The following is a 25711-nucleotide window of genomic DNA, read 5'->3' as shown; positions in this document are numbered from 1 at the left end:
AGATTTATTCTGTTTGTCGCCGGAGGACAGAACCAGAAGCAATGGGAGGAAATTGTTGTTGTTCAGTTGTTTCAGTCATGTCTGACTCTTCGTGACCCTGCTTGGTTTTTTCTTGGCAAAGATACTGGAGTGGATTGCCATTTCCTTCTCCAGCTCATTCTACAGATGAGGAAACTGAGGCAAACAGTTAAGTGACTTACCCAGGGTCATACAGCTATTAAGTGTCTGAGTTCAGATTTGAGCTCTGGTCTTCCGACTCCAGGCCTGGTGCTGTATCCACTTTGCCACTTAGCTTTTCATCAGGAAAAACTTTTGGTATTAGAGCCATCCTACAGTGGGATTGGTTATCTTGACCAGGGTTGGTTTCCCTTTTTTAGAGTTCTTTAGGTAGAGGCTAGACAAGCACTTATTAAGCATGTGAGAATGGGGATTCTTTTTGGGTATGGATTGGAATATATGAACACTGAGGACCCTTCCTCCAACTTTGAAATTCTATGATTCATTGAGTCAAGAGTTTTGTCAAGGAGAAGGGCCATCTTATCCTCTGAGATGACAGCAGAGGAGGAAAGAATAGGCAAAAATGTAGATTTCTGATGGTGGAGTAGGGGAAATTTGGGGACTAATAGCCTCAACTTTTCTGTAAAAGAAGAGTCAGGTATCTGCTGAAAGAAGAAATACTTACCAAGATAGCACTGGTGACTTTAGGAGAGGAAAGAAAATTATGACCAGCTGCTGAAGAATGTGATAGAGAGTCAGTTGGGGAATAATGATGATGATAGCTAGTAAGTATCTGAGGCTGAATTTGAACTTAGGTCTTGGCTCCAGGCCTGACACTTATCTGCTCTGCCACCTAGCTGTCTAGAATTCTTTTAGCTGGAAGAATTAAAGTGATTACCTTACAACAATGAAAACCTAGTTGAGATTAGATACCATGAATTTGTGCTGTATCCACTTGGTAAGGCTGTATGATTTGCTCTAGCTGTGTTCAGAAGCTTGGAAGTGGCAGTAGAGAAGCAGATGGTGGGTGTGACTTAGGGTTCTGATTTGGCAGGGTGTGAATGTGGGAAGGGCAATAAGTGAAGGGATTCAAGAGTGAGGGATGGTGTGGTGCTCATCTAGTTAATCATAGGGTCAAAAGCATGAAGGGAGGAAAGGGGGCCAGAACAGGAGTGATAGCCTGGGAGAACAGGGAGGAGGTCAGATGGGGGTGAATGTAGTTTAGTCAGAGAAAGTCAGAGGGAGGGATGGAAGGAAGGGAAACTGGATAAGAGGAGAATTTTGGAGTTCAAGATCTTGGAAACGAAGGCCCAGAGAGATTTTCCCAAGATTGTACTGCCACTAATTGACTACTTGAGTTGTCACTATGATTGGATTAGGACCCTGAAAGAGGCATATTAGTTTAACCACTGAGATGGGTCAAATCCTTTGCCAGGCTCCTTCCTGCCTCTCAGATCATGTATGAATTCTCTGAGCTTCGAGCTGCTCAAGGTACTCTGTCTGCTGCTGTGCTCCTTTTCCAGGCCCCTCCACAAGTCTAGCCTCATCTCAAAGAAGAGTTCTCAGCTTTAAGCAGCTCTATTCTGTTCTTTGTCTCTTGATAATTCTAGCGTTTCCTTATCTCATCCTTCCCACCCGGGAATCCCTTACTCCTTGCCCATTCATACTCCATTCAGGACCCAACTACAAACTCACCCCTTATGAAGAGACGTTGTGGTGGAGAGGGAACAGCGTTGATGGTAGATTTAGAGGGCCTGGGATTGGATCCTTTGCTACTCACTAGGTGTGCTGTAACCTTAGGCATGTACTTTCCCTCCTCTGGGTCTCAATTTCCTCATTTATAAAATGGTGAAATTGGAGGACAAAGGAAGGGGTCAGAGGAGATGATCTCTGCTCCTTCCTGTTCTAAGTCCCATGATCCCATGACTTGGCTTCATGCCTTGATAAAAAGAATGTGCTTTGTGACTGTGTAGTGGTGAGTTGACATTATAGAACACCAAGGTCCATTTGCTTAAATAGAGGAAGCCAGAGTAACAGTGAGATGAAGAAAGAGGATCAGCTAGACCTCACTGTTCTTTTCAGCCTTTGGACCTTACCCTCCATCCCCACCCCCAAGGAGAGGGGCCAAGGCCTGGCAGAGCCTTCCCCTCTGAAACAGTTGGGTTAGATGGTGATTTGGTACAGCTTTGTGTGGCTTGTCTGAGTTAGGCAGCATGTGTGTGTGTGTGTGTGTGTGTGTGTGTGTGTGTGTGTGTGTGTGTGTGTGTGTGTGTGTATACACAAAGGATTGTTCTATACCCAATGACCTATCAGCGCCCATTGAAACATGTCACTGAGAAGAAGTCCCAGGGTCACACCCACCTGTCTTTTCTCTTTCCTTATTTCTTACAGCCTCCCAAAAGTGAAAGGGCACCTTAGCTGGGTCTCTTCTGAATTGCAATGTAATGTTAACTGGCAGTGAAGTTGGAGAGTTGAGTAACTGAGGAAATAAGAAGGCTGGCTCAGCCAGGACTTGGGATTTCCCCCTTTGCTTTCCTGCTGTCACTGAGGTTAAGACACTCCAGTGAAACTTGTCTTCTCTTCACTCTAGCCCTTTAGTTCTTCCTGGGCCCTTGAAAGGTATAGGGTCTCTGCAAACCACCCTTTGAATAAAAACAAGCCAGGAGAATAGAATTAAATTCTAGAAGTCTCTATTGGTCACCCTTGGGAAAAGGAGCATCCTCTCTCCTTGTACCTTCCTTGTCCCCCCAACCAGGGGCACCCTCCCCCTTCTCCAAGCAGGGATGTCCTTTTTCTGTAACACTTTAAGGAACTCAATGTCCTTTCCTCACAACTATAGAGGCAAGTTGGCATAACTGGCTAGGGTTCAAGTCTCACCTTTGACATATACTAGTTGTGTGACCCTAATGCATATCACTTCTGGGCAGTTCTTTGAACCTCTTAAGTTGCAAAGAAGGTATGGACCTGTACTGGTACAGTGGTGTCTTCTCACCTGAGAGTTCTTGAATTTATTGTTTACTATGTGCAAAGAATAGTGATTCTCAAAGTGTGGTCCAGGACCCCGAGTTGGGGGGGGGGAGTCCTCAAGGTCAAAACTATTTTCATCATAATACTAAGATGATTTGTTTATATGGTAAATATTGATAGATATAATCCCACAAACAAAAGCACTGTGGGAGAGGATTCTCAGTAATTCTTAAAAGTGTAAAGGGGTCCTGAAACCAAAAGAATTTAAGAACTCTTGTGCCAAAGGAGTGAAATAGGGGACCCAATCTCTATTTTCTTCAAACTATGTGGTAAGATGGGTAAAGCCAAGGGTATTCTCTGTTTTGTAGCTGAGGAGACTGAGGATACCAGTTTAATCTTGGAAAACACTTCCCGTTTCTGTTCCTTAGTTTTCTCATCTTTAAAACAAAGGGGTTAAACCAGAAGTATTCTTGGGCTCCCTCCAGCCCCAAATCCTGATTTGCCTAGTAAATGGAAGGCTTGTGGCTAGTAAATGGAAGGCTTGGGACTCTCAATGAGGCCCATGCTCCTTCCTCTGCATTCTAGCTGGCGATGTTCCTTGGCTAAGTGGCTTATGTTTAAGGTTTACAAATCACTGCTTACAACAACTCTCTAAATTAGAGAGTTTGAGGATTATAATTTCTGTTTTACAGAGGAGGGATTTGTGGCTTAAAGAGAAGTGAAGAGAAGGAATTTTACTGTGCTCAAAATCCTGGACCATGGTTAAGAATTAGAACTTAAGTGTCCTGACTCCAAATTCAAGGTTCTTTCCATCATAATAGACTAATACAGTATGACATTTAGTTATTCTTCATCTTGAAAGGTGTTGTTGGTATAACAGTATGGGAGCGTTTCCTAAAATTAGAGCTGTCTGAAAGTGGAATGGACTGCCTTGTGTGGTAGTGATTTCTCTGTCACTAGAGGTATTCAAATAAAGACCGAATGACCACTTGTCAGGGTTGTTAAGCTGCTTTTTCTTGAAACACTCTGTACATGTAAGCCTTAGAGTGCTATGTAAATGTGAATTATTAAGGCAGCCTGATGTAGTAGAGTGTGCTGGACTATAAGTTATGAGACCCAGGTTCAAATCCCATCTAAGACATTTATTAGCTGTGGGACCGTGGCAAACTGCTTAATCTTATGAGCCTGTTTCCTCATCCAAAAAATAGGCAGCTAGGTGGGGCAGTGTGTGAGAGTAGACTTGTCGTCAACAAGACTTGAGTTCAAATCCAGCCACAGACATTTACTAGCTGTGTGACTCTGGGCAGGTCACTTAACCTCAGTTTGATTTCTTTATCTGTAAAATGAGAATGATAATAGCACCTCCATCCCAAGGTTGTTGTGATGAATGCAGTCTGTGAACCTTGAAGTGCTATTGGAATGTGAGCTTTGATTATTATGATCTATCTATAATCAGGTTGTATTCAGTCACCTCTAAGGGCTCGTCCTTGCTAGTTTTCTCCTTTTTCCTATGATTCCTTCTGCCAGAGCCTTTGCTAAATCCTAGTTGATGTTTTCTCAATGTCAATCAGCATGTACTTATTAAACACCTGCTGTGTTCTGGGCACTGTACTGTGGCCTGTGGAAACAAAGATGAAAATGAAGCTGCCGCTTCCCTCAGAGAACTTACGTTCTACTTTTTTTTTCTTAGACAGTTGGGGTTAAGTGACTTGCCCAGGGTCACACAGCTAGTAAGTGTCAAGTGTTTGGTCTGAGGTCACATTTGAACTCAGGTCCTCCTGACTTCAGGACTGGTGCTCCATCCACTGTGCCACCTACTTGCCCTAAGAACTTATATTCTAGCTAGGGAGACAACACCTACATATATTAAATATATATATGCAAGGTAAATACCCAGTGATCAGGAAGGAGACACTAGCAGCTTGTCTGATCACGAAAGGTTTTTTTTGTGGGAAGTGGCATTGAGCTGAACTTTGAGGGGATGCTGCAGAAAGCATACATACGTAAAGCACTCTATGAGGGCTAATGAGCAGTAGTAGTATTTTTGTATAAATTGAACTGTTTGCCTTTTGAGGCCCCATCCCATTCAGAGATTCTGAGAGACTCCTCAGGTTCAACACTAGAGAGAAGGTAGTTTGGTATTAGCAATCCTGCTGTAAGTGCATGAGGACCTAGGCTAAGAGAACAGGAGCTACCTGAGAGAGAAAATAAATGTACATGTTCATTGCATTTCACAGAAAGTGTCCTGGTGCAAGGGATCACCCTCTACTTCAAATGAGATGATGATGATAGTAATAATGATAAATAGCTAATAATTATATAAAGCGTACTATGTGCTAGGCACTGTGCTAGGGGCTTTACAATTATTATCTCACTTGATCCTCACAACAACTCCTGGAGGGGGTACTATTATTATCCCCATTTTACAGATGAGAAAACTGAGGCAAACAGAAGTTAGGTGACTTGCCGGGGGTCACATGTCTATTAAGTGTCTGAGGCTGGATTTGAACTCAACATCTTTCTGACTCCAGGCCCAGAGCTCAAACCACTATATCATCAGCTGTGTATAGTGGGTGGAAACAGTGTCATAAAGTGGAAGAGCTCGGTTCTAATCCTGGCCCTATCACTAATTGGTGACTCCAAGCAAGTCCTTTCTCAGCCATCTAAATGGCATATGCTCAGCACATGCATAAGTGTACTTTGTGTGTATTAATAAACCTCTGGATGGTCAGCTCTTGAAATGCCTACTAATGGAGGTGGAGAACAAACAGCTCAGATCGTGTAAAACAGTGAAAAATCCCAAAGTTTGTATTGGAAGGGTATGTTTAGTATAACCCCTTCCATCCAGGCAGGTTTGCCTTTCTAATTCTGATTTCTCAAGCTGATAGTAAAATGAGTCTGTCTCCTCAGAGCCAGTGCTGATTCACATAGGGAGTGTTGTCTGGCTATGTGCCTGGGGGCGAGCCAGGCTGGCTTGAGATGACCCAGTCTTACTGTATGACCCTGGACAAGTCATTTCATCTCCTGTGGTTTCCGTTTCCGCTCTTGGAAACCAAGAGATTATATTAGCTGATCTCTAAGGTCTCTCCTGCCTATAACATTCTCTAGTCCATATTCTAACATTAAGTCCCAGCAAATCTCATCTTTTACCAGAAGCCTTCCCCAACTTCTCTTAATTCTAATGCCTTCCTTCAGTTAATTACTTCCGATTTGTCCTGCATGTGACTTGCTTTGTCTGTGTGTGTGTCCACCCCTGCCCCCCTTCGATTGTAAACTCCTTTGGGCAGGGACTGTCTTTTGCCTCTTTTTGTGTCCTCAGTGCAGTAGCACAGTGCCTGGCATATAGTAGGTGCTTAACAAATGTTGATTGATTGATGCAAAGTTTTTTTCTAGTTCTGATGTTCTGTGTTCCAGCATCTATCGTAGGGGAGTCCTTTTTAGCTCGAACGTTACCATGAGTATATGGAATAGTTACTTTACAATTAATAGGTACAGTCCTTGGGAGTAGGGATTATTTCATTCTGTGTATTTCTATTACACGTGCTTAGCACAGTGCCTTGCACATAGTAGACACTTTATAAAAATTTGTTGATTGGTTAACAGCAAAGGGAAAGACATTTTTGCTCCATTCTGTGGTTTCTCGGTGCCTTGTCTGTATTTACAATTCAACTTCTCAGCTTTCAGGGTTTCCTAGAGACAGATTTTCAGAGTTTTTTCTGCTTCTGCCTAAGCGGACCCCACCCCCATGCCCCTCTGACTAGCCCCAGCATGGCACAAGTCCAGATCAGAGCATTCTGTTTACATCTGGTGAGGCAGCTCAAAGTATTTCCCATTGGGTCATTTGGCCAATATCGCTTTGTTTTCAGATCTCAGGAGTAACATGATGTGTCATCTTTTGAGCATCTAAGACATGACTAGAGAAGGGGAGGAGTTGGGCCTGAATGGGGACCCTTTGAAGAACTAAGACTTTGAAACATAGTCAAAGCTCAAAAGGATTGTTATTATTTTTTCAAATACTAATGGGCTTGGTCTTTCAGGATGGGCTTCCCTTTTCCTCCCACCCCTCCTCTTCCTCTGGGGCCCATTCTCTCTTGGTGCTCTTTTAGCCAACTGTGGAAATTGTGTGGCTGATAGAGCCTTTTGACCTGGAATTACACAGGGCTGTTATTTCCAGTTTCTCTGTGGCGTTTGTATTGCTGGTCTTTTTAGAGTCATCTTCTTTCAGTCTTTGTTTTTCTGCATTCATTCATTCAAACAACAGTTCAGTTCAACAGGCCTTTATGCAGAACCTACTACGTGTAAAATGCTGTGTTGTACTCTGGGTATACAAGTATAAAAATTGCTGCGATCCCTGTCCTCAGGGAATTTCCACCTTATTTAGAGGAGGCGTGAGGGGTACTGTGGAGCAAATGTATAAAACTTGTGTGCTGTGAGTTTGGGGGGAAATCATCTTCCCAGAAATAGTCTTGGAGGTCAGAGAAATATAGCCTGCAGGGTTGTGTAAATAAAGAGAGGCTTTGAGATTCCATCTCAGAGGGAGGTCTTCACTATGTTAGACCTCCATTTCCATCCAGACAACTGATGAAATAAACTAGAGACCTCCGACCCCACCAAGAGGGCAGCTAGGTGGTAGAGTATGTAGAACACTGGACTTGGAATCAGAAAGACCCGAGTTCAGATGTGGCCTCGGACACTTCCTAGCTGTGTGACCCCGGACAAGTCACCTAACCTTATTTGCCTCAGTTTCCTCATCTGTAAAATGGCCTGGAGAAGGAAATGGCAAACCACTCCAGGATCTTTGCCAAGAAGATCCCACATGGGGTCAGGACGAGTTGGCCATGAATGAAATAGCCAAACAACAACAAGAATCACACTCCACTGAGACAGTCTGATGAGATTAATTACAAGGGTTATCTGCCTACCCAGAACAGACCTGATCTGGAGCATCACCAGTTACTCCAGTGTTAAGGCATTCTCCTCCTTCAAAATGGAGAAAGTGGCTGAGCAGCCTCACCTGAGGGGCTCCTTTTGTCAGCTGTCCTGGAACTTTGTAAAACCCTCTATGTGTGCGTACCTCACTGTTCTGTGGAGTTGCTAGCCACCTGGCAACTCTCCATCAGCTGATGCTGAGTGTACTTCTATCTTCCAGCCTGGCCTCTTGATTTATTGCCCTTGAGTCAGACAGACTTAGGTGGGAGGAATTACTCTCCTGGAGATCTTAGGATCTCCGGCCTGAGGAATTCCCCAGTGGCACATAAATAACTAGAAGCCAAGGCAGAATGTGATCAAGGTGAAGGAGAGTGTTCTATGCAAAGTGCTCCAGGAAAATTTTCGTCTTGGGGGCCCCGAGGAAGGCTTTGTGGAGGAGGCTATGCCTGAGTTGGCTCTTGAAGGAAGAGAAATACTCCAACAGGTGGAAATAAAGATGAGAATGCATTATAAGTCATGGGAACCGGGCTATGTAAAGCTGCAGGGCAGGGCAGGTTAAGATTAAAGAAGAGATAGCAGTGTAGTTTGAATAGAATATAGAGTATATAAAAGAGAATTGTGTGAGAGGTGGTTGGAAAGGTAGGTTGGAGCTGAGTTGTAGAGGGTCTTAAGTGCCAAACCAAGGAGTTTATATTTTATCCTCCAGGCAGTAGAGAGGCACTGATGGTTTTTGATCAGAGGAGTAACATGGTCAGGCCTGTGCATTAAGAAAGTTTTACTAGCATCCTTGTGAAGGCTACCAAGGAGAACAAAGGGTCTAAGATTCAGTTAGGATGTTGAGGAGCCTAAGGGAGAGGTGATAAAGACCTGAATTAGCAGAAGGTGGTGGAAGTGGAAAGAAGAGGATGGATGTGTGATAAGAATTGTGAGGAAAAGGAAGATAGATATTGGAAGCTGTGGGCATATGGATTGTCACAATGAGGGACGAGGAACAATATAGGCACCTGGCTCTTTGTTCTAGGGTTTTATTCAAATGGCTCTTTGATCTCGTCAATTTTGGTGTACTCTGTTGATTCAGTATGTACCCCACCCAACTCTTCCCACCTTGGGACTCTTGTCCATGCACTCCCACAGATCACCCAGCACAACGGAAGCTTTACTTACTTTTTCCCCCTGACGTTGCAAAGATGCCATTGGAGCACTCTGGGCTGTCTATTGTCATCCTTTGACCCATGACAGCCCATCTTCTTTTCCTGTCGTGCATTTCCCTGTTGATCACTTTTATTCTTTTTCACTCTTTGAAATTTCACGTTAGTTTTCTATTTCAGACTGTTTGTGCTTACCATGTGCTTCTCCACTTTCCTTTTGTGATATTCATTTTTGGTTACTAGAGACTGTTATGTTCTGTGTCTCACCAAATTCTGGTAATAAAAAGATGGGCCTTTGTTTCTGGGAGGAGCTTGTAGGTAATTAAAGGTGCATATCAATTTTCTGAAAGCAATCCAGCCCACTCCTGTCTTGTTTAATTCTAGGCTCAACTTGTCCATTTATATTGATTGATAGTGCATACACATGGACAGGCTCTATGGATTGTCCATCCAAACAGATGTCTTAAACTGGGCAATTCGTTCAGTTGTTATTAAGTTGTGTCTGATTTTTCATGACCCCATTTGAGATTTTCTTGGCAAAGATACTGGAGTGATTTGCCATTTCCATCTCTAGCTCATTTTACAGATGAGAGAATTGAGGCAAATAGGGTTAAGTGACTTGCCCAGGGTTGTACAGCTAGTAAGTCTGAGGCCAGATTGAACTCAGAAAGACGAGTCTTCCTTGCTCCAGCCCTGGTACTCTATCCACTACATCACCTAGCTTCCCCACTTTGGGCAATAGTCATCATCCTTTATTCATTTGATCTTTCTGGTCTGGGTGGTCAGGCCAAACTCTTTTGAAGGGTAATAGATCTCTTCCAGGAGGCTCAGCAATATTGTGAGGTTGATGTAATCAGAACAGTGCCATCTGTAAACAAGAACATGTAGGGGACTCCTTTACCCACAGAGAATCTTCCTCCAACTTGAGCCAGAGTTTTGATAGTAAAGATTAGAAATTTTAGAGAGAAGTCATTGTCTGAGGACCCTTTCTATCTTGGCTGGGCCTTTTGTTCCAAAAGGAATAGTAATAATAATAATAATAATTTATATAGCATCTTAAGGTTTGCAAAGTGCCTTACCAACATAGTCTTATTTAATCCTCACAACAGCCTTGGGAGGTAGGTGCTATTATTATCTCTGTTTTACAGATGAGGAAACTGAAACGAACAGGATTAAGTCACATAGCTAGTAAGTGCCTGAAGAGGATTTGAACTCGGTCCTTCCTGAATCCCAAGTGCAGCATTCTATCTACCTTACCACTTAGCTGCCTAGATCACCAAAAGAGTAAATGCAGAGCAAGAAGAAAAGAGGAGGGGCAGCTAGGTGGCCCAGTGGATAGAACACTGGCCCTGAAGTCAGGAGGATTTGAGTTCAAATGTGGCCTCAGACCAAACGCTTGACACTTACTAGCTGTGTGACCATGGGCAAGTAACTTAACCCCAATTGCCTCAAAAAAAACCCTTTTTTTAAAAAAAAAAAAAAAAGAAGAAAAGAGGACAAGGATATATGTGTCACATCTCCTTATTAGACTCAAGAGGGCAGGGAACAAGTTTTGTCTAATTTTTGTATCTCCTCCGATATTTAACATAGTGCTGCACGCATATTAAGCACTTAATAAACTTTTATTAAATTGAATTGACAGTCTTGAGAAATGCCCAAATTTAGGGGGAAGGACATGTAGCAAAAGAGAAAAATAGTGGTCAGAGAAGAATCAGGGTGAGGTGATATCTTAGAAACTAAGGAAGGAGAAAGTTTTGAGAAGTTTGGTTAATAAGAGCACCCCATCCAGCCCTGGCTGTGTCTTATAGCTGAGGCGGGAGAAGAAAACTCTCAAATTTGGGGAAGGGAATTTGCATTTATGTAGTCCCTACTAAATGCCAGGTACTGCACTAAAATGCTCCACAAATACTATCTCCTTTGATCCTCATAACAATCCTGGGAAATAGGTGCTATTATTATCTCCATTTTATATAGTCGGAGAAACTGAGACAAACTGAGGTTTGACAGTTAATTAACTTGTCCGGGATCACACAGCTAGTAAGTGTCTGAGGTTGGATTTGAACTCAGGTCTTCCTGACTCCAGGCCTAGCACCCCATAGCACCACCAGCTGTCTCTCATCTCAGACATGCTTGTTTTCATTGGCCTAAGGAATCTTGAAGAGATATTTCAGGCAAAGATCTCTGAGCATCTATGGTTTCTATTTCCACAATGTATTTTTTCTTTTTGAAAAAAGAAGGGCAAAACCCTCACAACTGTGGTTCTTAATTCCCCCAGAGACAATTGAGTTTCATTTCACGATTTTGTGAACACATTTTGGAAACTTTCCTCTTAGTGCTCAGAGATGACAGGCTGGCTCCCTGTTGCTGGGCTGTTCTAAACTGCCTCTGATCCAGAGAATATGAAGGAGCTCCTGGGATGGGGTAGGGGGCTGTGCTGTGACTCGGGCTGTGCACAACATTCCACGGTCACTTAGGGCACCTCTCTTTTACGACAGTCTTGGTCTTAGTGTCTGCCAGATATTTCCTCTGGAGTTTTAGTAGAATTTCCTGGATGCTGTGATTGCCTTCAGTTGGAGCTGGCCCTCCTCAGAACATCAGATGTGTTAACTGATTGATTTGGAAGCTGCAAGTTTGAAATTCTTTTCCATTCAATAAACATTTATTGAGTTGCCTGCTCTGTGCAAGGCCCAGGACTCAGTGCTGGGCGAGGTACAGATAAAGACAGTTATGATTCAGATTTGCCTCAAGGAGCTTATCATCTAACTTGGGAAAATATATGTACATAAATGATCAGAGTGCCCTGATAAAAGCCCTCATTATTGTCCTCCTGGACTATTTTTCAGTAATTTGCTAAGAGATCTCCCTTCATCCCATCTTGGTTTCACACCGCTACCAGGATTATCTTTATATGTTGATCTGACCACGTCCCGCTTCTGCTCATAAAGCTTCGATGGCTCCCTGTTGCCCATCATGTAAAGTTCATTCTTCTTTTCTGTCATTCAGTCTGGAACCATCCTAATACTATGCTGCACACACTGTACTTTCCTATCTCCGTGTAAAGCTTTTCTTAGGCTTCTTTCCATGCTTCATATGCTCTTTCTGCCCCCTTTACCTTAACAAATTCTTATCTGTCCTTTCAAATTCAGCTCAGAAGCCAGGTCTTCCGTGAAGCCTTCCCTGCTGTTGGTTATGACGTTCTTTCTTGGAACTCCCTTAATGTTTAATTTTGTACTTAGGTGATGTAGCATGCCATAGTTATGCATAATTGTGCATCATGTATTGGCATCTTATCCCCCTTCTAGACTGTAAACCTTATAGAGGCAGGGTCTGTATCAGAGCTGAACTTTTTAATCTCTATCTGGAGCCTAGCACAATGCTCTGAACACAATGGGCATTTCATAAGTGTTTGAAATAACTATAATTTAAGGGAGAATAAAATCTATGCAAAGGAGAGGCACAGCCAGAGGCATAATGAGGAATTTGAAAGGGTATAAAGGTCAAGAAAAGTTTTTTGAAAGAGAAGGCACATGTTTTGGGCCTTTAAACAAGGGGGAGATTTTAAAAGACAGAGAGTGAGTATCGCCCAGATTGGCTGGAATGTATAAATACATAAAGGATAGTAAATCAGACTAAAAAGTAGGTTGGAGTCATATTGTGGAGGGCCTTGAAGACCTTGAATGCCAGGAAGAGGAATTTGTTCTTTATTCAGTAGATAATAGGAAGCCACTGAGGGTTTTGAGCAGGGAAATGACGTGATCTGAACCTGTGTTCTAGTTCCCGTGGCTCCCTGAATTATTGACTGAGTAGTAGTTTTCTTTCCTTTGAGAAACCTTTGATTGATTTCCTACATGTGTTAGAATATGATTTCCAGATTATATTTGTATAGAACCCAAACCTGCCCACAGATCTTTGCCTGAAATAATGCCAGTTCAGGTTTTTTTTTTTTAAGAAAGGCCAATAAAACAAGCATCTGTCTCAGATTTCAGTTATGCTCTACGTCCTCAGCTACGTGGCACAACTGAGGGGGACATTACTAATTGATTTGGAGGATTGCTGGAAAGACTAGAAGTAGGAATAGGGGAGGCAACTGTTAGAAAGTCTAAGTGAAAGATAGTAAGAATCTGAACCAGAGTGGTTGCATTGGAAATGGAGAGGAAGGGATGGATATGTGAGAGATATGATGGAGTTGGGATTAGTAAGACTTGGCAACCAGTTTGATGTAAAGAGAAGGGGAAGGTCAAAGATGACTTTGAGGTTTTGAGCCTGAGTGACTGAGAGAATGATGAGACTACCAGTCTAATTAGGAAAGGGCAGTTTGGGGGGAGGAAGATGAATTTCAGTTTTAAATCTTTTGATTTTGGTGTGCCAGTGAGATATCCAGGAGGCACCTGGACATAGAGGACTGGGCTCTGGGGAGAGGTTGAAGGTGAAGAAAGATGTTGGGGATCATCTTATAGAGGTGATGATGGAAGTTGTTGTAGCTTTGATCAGGTCAATAACCTTCTTCTAAGTCTTTGAACACTAGGTGGGAACTATTGGAACACACAGCATGGATGAAACTTAGAAGCTTTAGACAAATTCTATTCTGAGTGTCTTTGGCTCCTTAATTTCGGTCTTTGTGTATAAGGACTTGATATTTTGTAGAGTTGAAAGGTCTACTCCATTCTGAGGGTTGGGACACAGTGAGAATGCTGGGCAATGGACCATTTTTACATTAATTTTGTGGCATTAGAAGTTAATTTGTATGGGGACTGAATTTAGGAGGTGAATAGCTGAAAATTTAAGAGGTGCTGAAGAGTACAACTGACTTCATACTACCAGGTATTTTTTCATGGTGATGTAAACCTCATGCCCTCACTGTGGCATAGAAGTGGCCTTGAGTGGGTCCAAAGGCTATGTCAGCTTCCTTCTTCCCTTCCTTCCTCCCTTTTTATAGCAATTCATGGATTTTCTACTAAGGCATGGGCAGACTAGGGTCATGGTCAATGAAAGGAGCACCCATACTAATGAGATAATGGATCTTTGGATTATTGACTAATTAATAGGTTTATTTTAGTTGACAATTCTTTGATTGCTATGTGCCATGCCTTTTCCTAAATGTGATAGAATATGATTTCCAGAATCTCCTTGTGTGCCCTACAATTCCAGCATGCTTTATCCATGCTGGATAAAAACTTTTCTATGTCTCACTCTGTAGACATACCTAATTATGACCAGCAAAGCCTCAGCAGCAATGACCTGTAGATGGCAGGATTGATTTTTTATTTTCTATTAATTCATATTCTTCAATGAATCCACCCACAGTCTCATCTAAGTGGGAATTCTCTCCAGTAGTGTAGATTACAAACTGTATGATTCTTGCTCGTGCCTTCCCATAATCTTCCACAGAGAATCTACCCAACACATTAAATAACTTCCTCTAGGCCTCTAAACATTTTGTGGCTACTATTTTACATTGATGCATATTGAGATGATTATAGGTATTTTCCAAAAAATTAAAAGACATTTATAGCCAACTTAATTCAATCACTGGGTGCCTGTAGAACCTTGAGCTATACATCTGTTATTCTGTTCTCTCACTACATGGCTGATCTACCTCTTTTCAGATCACACATTTCCTGGATGCTGTCTTTTCTTCTTCTTCTTAATAACAATTGACATTTACGTAGTGCTTTAAGGCTTACAGAGTGCTTTGCAAAAATAATCTCATTTGATCAGTCACAGTTGAAGCCTGTTGCTGGAAGGAAGCAAGTGTGTGTGAACCATGTAATTTGCATAGCCCTAGGACATAGGATTGTTTCGGATGAAGTGTTCTTCATTAGAAAAAAACTGCTTGAGCTTGAATGGGCTCATGGGTAAAAAGTTTCTTAACGCCTTGGGAAGAGTTGTGGCCTTGGAGTCAGAAGACTTGGGTTTGAACCCAGACCCTGACACTTACTGCCCGTATAACCTTGGGCAAATTGTAAGATTATAAGATTCAAATATCGTAAATTTAGAGCTAGAAGGGAGGGACCTTAAAGATTATCTAGTCCAAAAGATCATAATCTTTTTTGCGTTATAGATCCCTTCGGCACTCTGGTGAAGCCTCTGGAGACCTCAGAATAATGTTTTAAAATTTATAAAATAAAATACGTAACATTACAAGGGGAGTCAATTATATTGAAATAGAGCCATCAGTGTATTTTAAAAACCCTCAACAAATTCATGCATCCCAACTTAAAAGCCCCAGTTCTAGTCTGACTGCCTCATTTTATAGATGAGGAAGCTGATTTGCGCAAGATCACATAGGTGGCAAACTAACAGAACTGGAATTTGAACTCTGGACTTCTAACTCCAAATCCAGAGCTCTAATATTTTCTTTCTCCTGAGTTTCAGTTTAGTTATCCATAAAATGGAGATAATACTTACCCCACCTCCTTCCCAGAGACCTGGGACTGTCTGAGCTACAGAGGAGGGGACCGCTGGGATTTCTAAATTGATCGGTCATTCTGCAGTGGTGGGTGAAGTAAAGTATGCATGTTAGAGGGAGATGGAACTGGTCTCCAGCAAAAGTTAGCTAAGAGGGTCATGATAGTCCCTAGGCTGACTGGTTTCCATTCCTCATGGGAAAGTCCTCTGTGGCTCTCTGCAGCCCTCCTTAGCTTCAGAGGGCACCTGGGACTGGGTCTTCTATTTGTTTTCATTTCTTGGGGAAAGGCTCTGCAAGTACTGTGACTTTCTTTGGCTGTGGGAGCAAGAAGTCCGGGGAGTAGAACTGTGCAGACGGCACAGGAGCCAGCCTGTGACAATAGAAAGTCGTGAGACTCAGCTGTGCGCTACATGACTTATTCTCCTGATCAAGGTCAGTTTTCTGATATGGGCTGTAATGTGTAGAAGATATAACTCTAAGGTAACAATACTAATTTTATTTTTAAACAAATAGTAGAATTTAGATATCTAAATGAATATGCATAGGATCATAGTTTTTGAAGCTACAGGAAGAGAATATAGTTATCATTTAATCCAGGGGTTCTTAACCTGGAATCCATGAACTTGTCTAAAAACAATTTTTTTTTATAATTGTATTTTCAGTATAATTGATTTCCTTTGGGCTAGTCCTAACATTCTCGTTTTACAGGTGAGCAAATTGTTGAGGCTCAGAGAGTTGGAAGGACTTTCCCCCTCTGTTGGTAGCTTTTCAGGAAACTTCCTCTTGGACTAAAAAGTCTTAGCACAGATGCATTTTTGGAAATGTGGTCAGAGCTGTTTCTGAAATACCTTCTCCTCACAGACTCATCCCTTATTGTATGTTGACCTCTAGCCATGAGGAGTTGGTATGAAGCTCCACCATAAGGCATTTGGATATCTGGGGAAGGAATATGCAGATGTGCACACTCTCTCCTGCAGTAGCTGCTTCTCTGAGAATTGACACATAGGGAAGGCTCACAGAAACATACTCAAATCAGGGAGCTTTCTCCACAGGAAACCTGAACAATGCAGTGATACCCTTCCCATGCCCAGGAGGCTCACCTGAATCTCTTTTTCCCTTTCTCAACATTTCAGACTGCCAAAAGGTACAGTAGTGAACCAGTCTAATGTAATCGATTGGCTTTGCTAATAACTGCCCCACTCTCTTAACTGTCTCTGGAAATGTTGCTCTGGACATGGAGTACCTTTTAGGTGAGTATGTGTCTCAACTGTTTAATGCCCCCGTTCTGAACCAACAGTTTTCATGCTACTGCAGTTTGCTCATTGTACTAAGGTTCATGTGGATAGTAAGAGTACAGATTTGAACTGAGAATATTTGACTCTAAATCCATTCTGCTTTTTACCATTCACGTGTTTTTCTATTGGTACTGCCATTGTCCTAAGTGTTTTTGGAATCTTGAGAGTGCATTCTCTTGATTATTGGCAGTGGAGGGATATCTTTGTCCTTCTGAGAGTGTATTTGAGTCTTGGAAACGGTCAAGCCACATGGGACTAAGTGTGATAAATTAGATTAGTTATCATCTGGGCATTATCAGTTTCTAGCTAAAGTGAAGTGTGGGTAAAGTGGTAAACTGGTTTGTATGGGTTTTAAATTGATATGAGGCAATTTTCTCAAGAAAAGTTCAGAAATGGTTTAAGCAATGAGAGTTTGGAAATACGTGTCTATCATTATAGTCACCTCATATTTTAGTGGTTCAGTAAGCATTTATTGAGCTCCTACTGTGTGCAAACCACTGTGCTAGATGTACAGGTTGGTGGAACTATAGACTGTGTGAAGGAGAGGAATGTATAATAAATCTGGAAAGGTAGGTTGGATCCAGGTTGTGAAAGACTTTAAATACCAGAGAAGTTTGTATTTGATCCTTAAGACATTAGAGGTCCATTGTATGATGTGCTTAGATAATTATGCTGCAGATATGACATTTTCCTTCTTTGGTTACCATTCTGCATCGAGTAGAGAGAGAGAAAGGGTCTGATGTGAGAGATGTTGTAGTGGTGGAAACAGCAAGACTTGGCAACTGGTCGGGTGTATGGGGTGGGGAAGAGTGAGGAGTCGAGGATTTTGTCAGGGTGAGGAATTTGAGACATTGGTAGAATGGTGATACCTTTGACAGAAACAGGAGAGATTAGAAGAGGGGTGGATTGGGGGGAAAGGGTAATGAGCTCAGTTTTGGATATGTCGAGTTTGAGCTGTTTCTTGTACATTCAATTTGAAATGTCTAGTAGATAATTGGTGACACAAAACTGCAAAAGAAGGGGCAACTGGGGCTGGACATATAGACCAGTGACTCATCATCCTAGACCCAATTAGGTGACTGAGAGAGAAAGTAGAGGGAGAAGGGGGTAGGGGCCAGAACAGAGCCTTGGGGAACACCTACAGTTAGGAGCTATGATATAGATGATGAACCAGCAAAGGTCCTGAGAAGCAGCCAGACACATAGGAGATAGTATTTCAGCTGGACCTGGAAGGGAAAAATTTCAATAGGCTAATATGTGAGGAAGATTATTTCAGGTGTGGAATATGTACGTAGTACCTGTACCAGGACATGTAGGCATGAAAGATCAGTTCATAATCAATGAGCAAACAGCAAGTAGTCTTTTTTTTTTTTGGCAAAAGCATAAAGTCCTTGGAGGAAAATAATATACAGTTAGGCTAGAAATATTGTTTGGAGGTAGAATATAGTGGGCCTTGAAGGTCAGGCTAAGGAATTGGTATTTGATCCTGTAGGCAGTGAAGTGTGTTTGTTTTTTTGAGCAGAACATAATAGGAGGTTGGCATTAGGACAATTACTCTGGCAGTGTATCCTGTAGGATACATTGCAGAGGGGAGAGACTAGAGGCAGGAAAACCAATTTGGAGTTTTTACAGTTGTCCAGAGAGGTGATTAATGAGGGGCTGGGCTTGGGTGCCATCAATGGTAGAAGAAAAGAGGAAGCTTTCAGTAAGAGAAAGGCCCAGCTAGTTGTCTGAGAAAGTTTGCGATGTAGAGATTACTTAAAAAGCAGACTGGGAGGTCATAGGAGAGGTAGCCCAAATAGTTTTGACCACTCCCCTGCTGGTAAAGGGGGATCACCAGTGGTTAAAAAAAGACAAAAAACGCCAATATTCCTATTGGGCTCCCAACAACTTCTCTGGTCAGGCTACCATATAAAATTTTGGCTATTAAATATCAAAGTTTTTTTTTTTTGCCAGTCATTCAGATCTTTGTACATAGTAGACAGTGAATGTTTATTGAATTCAATTAAATTGATTTTTTTGCCTGAAAATTTTAGGTATTCTGATCAGATGTTTTATTTCATTTCTTTTTTAATTTCTCTAGACCTAATTTCTACTGTGTCTCTGAATGTAACTTGTAGCAAAAAGTTTTTCCTAAAAATTTCCCAATATAAATATTTTTATGTTTAATATTAGGATTTTGTCTTCTTTTATTTTGTTTATAATTTTTTTCAATGGATTGAGTTTTTTACTTTGGTCAGCTTTGGAATGTCTCATAGACTGAATCCAGATTTGTAGAACCATAAGTGACCTTTGAGGTCATTTTGTATACCCTGTCATTGTAAGCATGAGCAAATAGTAACAGGAGCTAACACAGCTGGAAAGTAGTGAACCTGGTACTTAAGTATCAGTATCCTAACTCCAAATCCAGCGTACTTTCTACCTTGCCATTTTGTTTCTTTTCATCTTTCTGCCCTTCTGAGGCATTTTCATTGATCAGTACTACCATTATTTGGTATTTCCTGAGTACTCACACAGGAATTGCATATTATTGAGGTTTGGACACTCTCTGGCCGCTGGGGCAGTTTTTGTTTTGCATGGTGTGCTAAGAGCTTGTGCAGAGCTTCTCAGCTCATAGAATAGATGTTACTGAGTCAAGGCAGATTTCATGATGATGAAGAATGGAGGAGAGTTTAGTCATTTGTTAGAAGAGAAGGTAGCTTGTCAAATGAAGAATTAGAGCTGGGAGAACAAACCTGCAAAACTCCACTAAAGGATACCAGCTGGCATGTTATCTGAATGCCAGCCTGGCCTGGAAGAATAAAACCAAACTGGAGCCTAAGCCTGTGGTATTGTTGGCCACATTCTGGCACATTTACTGTTCTCATGTTATGGCAGACTAGCAGCAAGGCAAGGCCCCTTTTAAAAAGTTAGATTTGGAATAAATGTGCTTGCTCCAGTGGGTCCTTGATCTCACTGGGGGTGCTCTCTTCACCAAATCAGTTAGTCAACAAGCATTTATGAAGCATTTGCTGTGTGCCAGGTGCTATGCTTAGCAAGGGATATAAAAAAAGGCAGAAAGCACAGTCTCTGCTCTGAAAGAGCTCACAAATAGGTGAGATAACATGCAAGTAACTAAGTAACCTCCACTCAGCTGTCAAAGTGATCTTCCTAAAGTGCAGGCAGGTCTGCCATGTCATGCTGACCCCTACTCAGTGAACTCCAGTAGTTCCTTATCGCCTCCAGAATCAAATATAAACTCTTCTCTTTGATGTTCAAAGCCCTTCATAACTTACCTCCTCCTGACTTTCCAGTCTGATGACACCTCACCCTAGTGAACTCTGTGATCTAGCAGTGCTGGTCTCCTGGCCGTCCCCTGAACCAGACATTCTATCTCCCTGTTCTGGGCATTTTCACTTTCTGGAATGCAGTCCCTTCTCACCTCCACTTTCTGGGAGTTCTGGCTTCCTTTTAAGTCCCAGCTAAAATTCCACCTTCTATAGGAAGCCTTTTCGGCTTCCTCATCATTTCCAGTGTCTTCCCTCAGTTGGCTATTTCTAGTTTGTCCTGTATATAGTTTGTTTGCACCTAGTTGTTTGTATATTGTCTCCCCCAGTAGACTGTGAGCTGCCTTTTGCCTTTCTTTGTATCCCCAGCACTTGCTCCGGATGCATGGTGGATGCTTAATAAATATTTAGTGACTGACAAGCTATGTAGCCAGGTCCTGACTATTTTGAATAGTGAATCCTCTGAAGTGGTTGCAGGTTCATACTATTTGAAGTTATAATTATGTTAAATTTAGCCCAATGGGAATATGCAATACAAATTCAAATAATGTGACCACTTCAGGGGATTCATTATTTGTACTAATTGAGACTTCAGTGTATACAGTATAATGGAAGGTAATCTCTAGGGAGTAATGTTCTAGAGAATGGAACAAGAAAGGCCTCCTGTAGCAGGTACAAATTGAGCTTCATTTGGCAGGAAGCCTAGAAATTAAGAGTTAGAGGTAAGGAGGGAGAGCATTCCAGGCCTGGGAGAGATGGAGTAAGTCAGGGCGGGTGGATCATAGAATTCATGGAGGGCACTAATGTAAAGATAGGAAATGGCAAGGTTTTAAGGGGTTTTAAAGTACCAGACTGAGCATTTTGTATTCAATTATGGGGGTAATAAAGTGGAATTTACTGAGTGTGTGTGGACTGGTGGTGATATGGTTGGACCTGTGCTTTAGGAAAATTACTTTAGCAGCTGAGTGGAGAATGGATTAGCATTGGAGAGAGACTTGAAGCAGGGAGACTAGTTAGAAGGATATTGTAATTCTTCAAGCAAGAGATGAAGAGAGCCTGAACTGAGATGGTGGCTTTGTGAATAGAGAAAAGGGACATATATATACAATAGATATTGTGAAGGTAGAAATGACAAACTTTGACAGCCAATTGAATACGTGGGTGAGTGTGACTAGTGAGCTGAGAATGATCATGAGATTATAAGCCTTTGTGACTGGCAAGACCGTACTAGGAAAGTTTGAAAGAGGAGAGAGTTTGAAGGGAAAGATAATGAATTCTATTCTACTTCACATCTTCTCATCTTTTGTGATTCTTACTCATATTCTTCTTTAAATCTCCTATTAAGGACCCACCCAATGCACTAGAGATCTTCCTATGGTTCTTTTTAGATTTTTGTAGATAGCAGTGCAGTACTGGGACTGTCCATGCGTTATTACTCTGTCTAGCTACCTGTGTGTTCTACCTCTTTTTCTAATTGTATGTCTCTTTGATGTTTTTTGTAGCCTTATCTTGCATAGCAGCCATTTGGGGAAATTAGGAAAATCACAGACAATCACTCCCTTTTTTCACAGATTTCCTGACCTAACCAACCATTTCTCACTCCTTCCCAGTACAGATCTGCTGCCCTTTACACATAACATGCGGATACCACAGAATTACATGGAAGTGAGTTTAGAAGCCGTCAGGTTTAATATTAATTATCTGAGCAAGATCGCTCTCTGCGTAGAGTCTAAAAAGTAACCACCTACCCTTCACTTGAAGACCTCTAGGGAGGGGGGACCTCCCTGTCTCCTGAGGGTGTCCATCCCATTTTGCTAAAAATACAATTCTCAGGAAATGTTCTGTTGTGTTCATCATATTCTATCCATTGCTCCTGCTTTTGTTCTCAAGGGACAAGCAAAATTAGTCTGATCCGTTTTCCACCCAACAATCCTTCAAGTTCTTGAAGACAGCTCTTACCTCTCCCAGCCCAGACGTGCACACGTGCACACACATGCACACACTCGCACTCACAGCCTTATGTAGCATAATCTCGAGGCCTTTTACTGTTCTGGTCACCCTTGTCTGGATGCTTTTTGGTTTGTTGGTTCCCAGAATTGAACAAAGTACTCTAGATGAGGTCTGAGAAGGGCCATTACCTCCTCTCTTTTAGATGCAACGCCCCTCTTCTTGTAGCTCAAGTTCGTGTTAGCTTTAGGGCTGCCATGTTAGGCTGTTGACTTACGTTGAGTTTGTGGTCCATTAAAAGCCCCAGATCTTTTTTACACCAGTTCTTGTCCAGTAATGCCTTGCCCATCTTATAATTGTGAAAGTGATTAAAACACGCCCACGCACACCCACACCCCTATCTCAATTGTGGGACTTTATACTGATCTCTGTTAAATTTCATCTTAATAGAGTTGGCCCATCTTAGCTCATTGTTATTTTAGCCTACTGAGATCTATTTGGACTCTTAACTCTTACATGCCTTCCCTGCCCACAGGCCTTTCCTCTCTGCCGCTACTATCCCTGTTAGAATGCAGATGTCAGCTGGGGGTATGAATGCATGCATGTGTTATATGTACATGTGTGTATATACACATGTAGATTTTCTGTGTCTATACACATATGTATATCTATATACATATATTTAGTCAGTTGATCTTACCCACAATCAGCATTATTAAATAGATCTATATATAGACATAGATGTTTGTATAAATAGCTGTATATATAGAGAGATATAGATATCTCTATTATATGTAGATATAGATCTATTAATGCTAATTGTGGGTAATATCAACTTCCAGGCAGAGGGTGCTAAAGGGCCAGCACCTGTGCCGGGGAGCAGAGATGATGGGAATGGGAGCTTCATAGCCTGCTGTGGCAGAAGGGCACACATGGTAATGGGCCGTGTTCCCTTAGTGTCTGTACTGGCTTGGACATCTGTCTTCTTTAGCTTTTGAGAAGACTTTGCAGCAGGAAAGCTCCTTGACCCTCCAAGGTGGGAGGGTGGGCGTTTGTGACCACAGTGCTACCAGTGCCTTTAGAGCAGGGGTTCTTAGCTTTTTTTGGTGTCACATTTTATTGATGTGCACAAGCCATTCCTTTCATAATAAGTTCTAGAATTTTGTCAGAAATTGTTCAAGTTCACTGACTTATAGTTTACAGAATTCACTCTTTTTTTAAAAATAAAATTAAGGCAATATTTATTCTTTTCCAATCCTTTGGCACTTCTCTCATTCTAAATGATCTTAATAACAACAATAATCATAATAAAAAAACTTTGTGTTTTTTAAACCACAGTAATTTCCTGAGTGATACATACATAGACACACACACACACACACACACACACACACACACACACACACACAGCTATCTTATTACTTCCTCCCATACACATTGAAATCTTCTTTGTAATGAAGAAATTTCTTTTTTTTTTTTTTTTTGCTTTTTGGTGAAGCAATCGGGGTTAAGTGACTTGCCCAGGGTCACACATCTGGTAAATGTCAAGTGTCTGAGGCCAGATTTGAATCAAGTCCTCCTGACTCCAAGGCCAGAGCCCTATCCTCTGCACCACCTAGCTGCCCTGAGGAAATTTTTTTTTTTAAATTGATATAGCTTTAGTGGCTGATAAATGCAAAATTTGACACTTCTCTTTGAGCATCCTTTTGTCAATCTGATAAAGGCTGTGGAGTAGTGTTTTTAAATGCGTAAAATAAAACATATAGTATTTGAATTATATTGAAATAGTTATCAAAAAAATTTTTTTAAAGAAAAAGTTCCCAGACCCCAGGTTAAGAGCTTGTGCTTTCAATATCCTTCCTTGTCCAGCCATGCCCTTTCAGACTTCTCAGGTACTCCTATCCCAGCCTGTGCCCTGTCCAAGCCTTTCATCCACCTTGAAATGATGGTAAAGAAAGTCCTGGTTAGGTTGGCATCCTAGATGGGGTTGAATCCTGATGTGGAGCCTGCTTAGTTTTGAGGCAGGGCACCCATGTTCCCTTCTCACCTCTTCTGTATGGGTGAGGGGGTTTAAAGATGAGTGTTATTGACCATTCCCTTTTCCACTTTGTCTTGGGTGGAAGGCACCCTGTGGATTGTAGCTAAAGCAGCCAGAGGGAAGAAGAGATGCCTGACATTAAGACTGTTAACTTGATTCTGAGGTTCTTCAGGCAAGGAAGCCTGTGTCTTTGATCTGTCTGCATAACCCCTGCTGGTTCTATTTCTAGATCTCCCTAGACACTCCAGTCTAGAATTCCTGTTGATTTAACCACGCAGGTTCTAAGAGCTGAAGGGATGTATCACGTCACTCTGTGTATCTCTCTGGTAACATTTCAGAGTGTGTAGTGGAAGGAGCCCTGGATCCTGGAGGTAAATGAAGGACATGGGTTCAAATCCCTGTGCTGCCACTTGCCATTTGCATGACCTTGTGCAGGTCACTTCTTTCTGTACCTCTGGTTACTCTTCTATAAAATGAGGGGGTTGAACTAGATGATCTTTAAGGCTCCTTCCAACCCTAAATTCTCTGACCCCTTTGGACATTTCCTGCTGCTGGCCTGTTCCCCTGAGTGAGCAGTAATGAGCACCTTAATGTGCTGATTCGTCAGATCCTTCCTTGGTACATTAGAACAAAAGTTGCTCCTTTCTCATTAGAACCCTCTTTGTTCGGGTGTCTTTAATCAATTGCTTCCCCAGGGACAGTATTTTTAGAAGTTGTATTTTTCACACTCTCGCTCGCCTTCTCCTTTTGGAGATTCTTTTCCCTGTGCCGAATGAAATGAACTAATGAGATGCCATGAGAGTTCGGGCCAGTGTTAATTGGAATCGGCATACGAGAGCCGCTGTGCACATGTACTTGCTTTTACCTTGGCTTCCCTGAGTTCCTTCTCTCTGTCTCCTTGGCACAGGTTGCACAGACGGCAGATGGTGTGGACGCTGACCTCTGGAAAGACGGCTTATTTAAATCCAAGGTTACCAGATACCTGTGTTTCACAAGATCATTTTCGAAAGAAAATGTAAGTTCAATAGTGCTTTTCATCGATGAGCTAAATACCAGATATTTACAGTCATGTTGGATGTTTCTTTATCCCTTATGTGACTGATTTTAATCCTCTAAAGATAACCACGTTTTTAATAAACTGAGTGGAGCTGGGTGGCCTGATACAGAGTCATAGCACATAATACTGTGTACCTACCGTGTACACAGCACAGTTGTTGGAATAGGCAAAAAGTTCACATAAAACATGGTCCCTGCCCTCGAGGAGTCCATAGTCTAGTGGAGACGGGATGATATAGTGGATTTGAATGTTTGAAACCTGGCTTCAATACTAATTTAGCTTTGGAGCCTTGTGCAGGTAACACTCAGCTTTGCATTCTGTGAAATGAGAATTATAATATTTATATCGCATTTATACACTTTATGTTACCTGTTTATTACCTATATGTTGTATTACCTGCATGTTGGTGAATTGTGAGAAAAGCACTTTTAAATCTTAATACCCTAGAGTAATTAGTAGCTGTTGTTGTTACTGTTATCATCATTACTATTAGTAGTAGTAGTATTAGTCTGTTAATGAGAGGGACACGAGAGATCATCTCATCCAACCTTTTCATTTTCTAGAGAAGGAAACTGCTCCCCAGATAAGTGAGGTGGCTTCCCTAAGAAAAAAGCATTGCGTTTGGAGGCAGAAAACAGGGCTTTGAATCCCCACTCCA

At 41.8% G+C, this 25711-nt stretch overlaps 1 protein-coding gene across 9 annotated transcripts in view; it reads left to right on the top strand.

Annotated features, from left to right (window-relative positions):
* The window catches only part of MVB12B (multivesicular body subunit 12B), a 290946-nt gene that overhangs the window by 48925 nt on the left and 216310 nt on the right, over positions 1 to 25711 (top strand). For all 9 annotated transcript variants that reach the window (XM_020967630.2, XM_078150121.1, XM_078150118.1 and 6 more), the window contains exon 3: positions 24904 to 25011. In XM_020967630.2, coding sequence (XP_020823289.1) covers positions 24904 to 25011 — 108 coding nt within the window. The remainder of the gene's footprint in view (positions 1 to 24903; positions 25012 to 25711) is intronic.

This window comes from Phascolarctos cinereus, unplaced genomic scaffold (genome assembly GCF_003287225.1).
Source record: "Phascolarctos cinereus isolate Bilbo 61053 unplaced genomic scaffold, phaCin_HiC Scaffold_2;HRSCAF=192, whole genome shotgun sequence".
Lineage (NCBI taxonomy): Eukaryota > Metazoa > Chordata > Mammalia > Diprotodontia > Phascolarctidae > Phascolarctos > Phascolarctos cinereus.
This window is presented reverse-complemented; position numbering and strand designations above follow the sequence as displayed.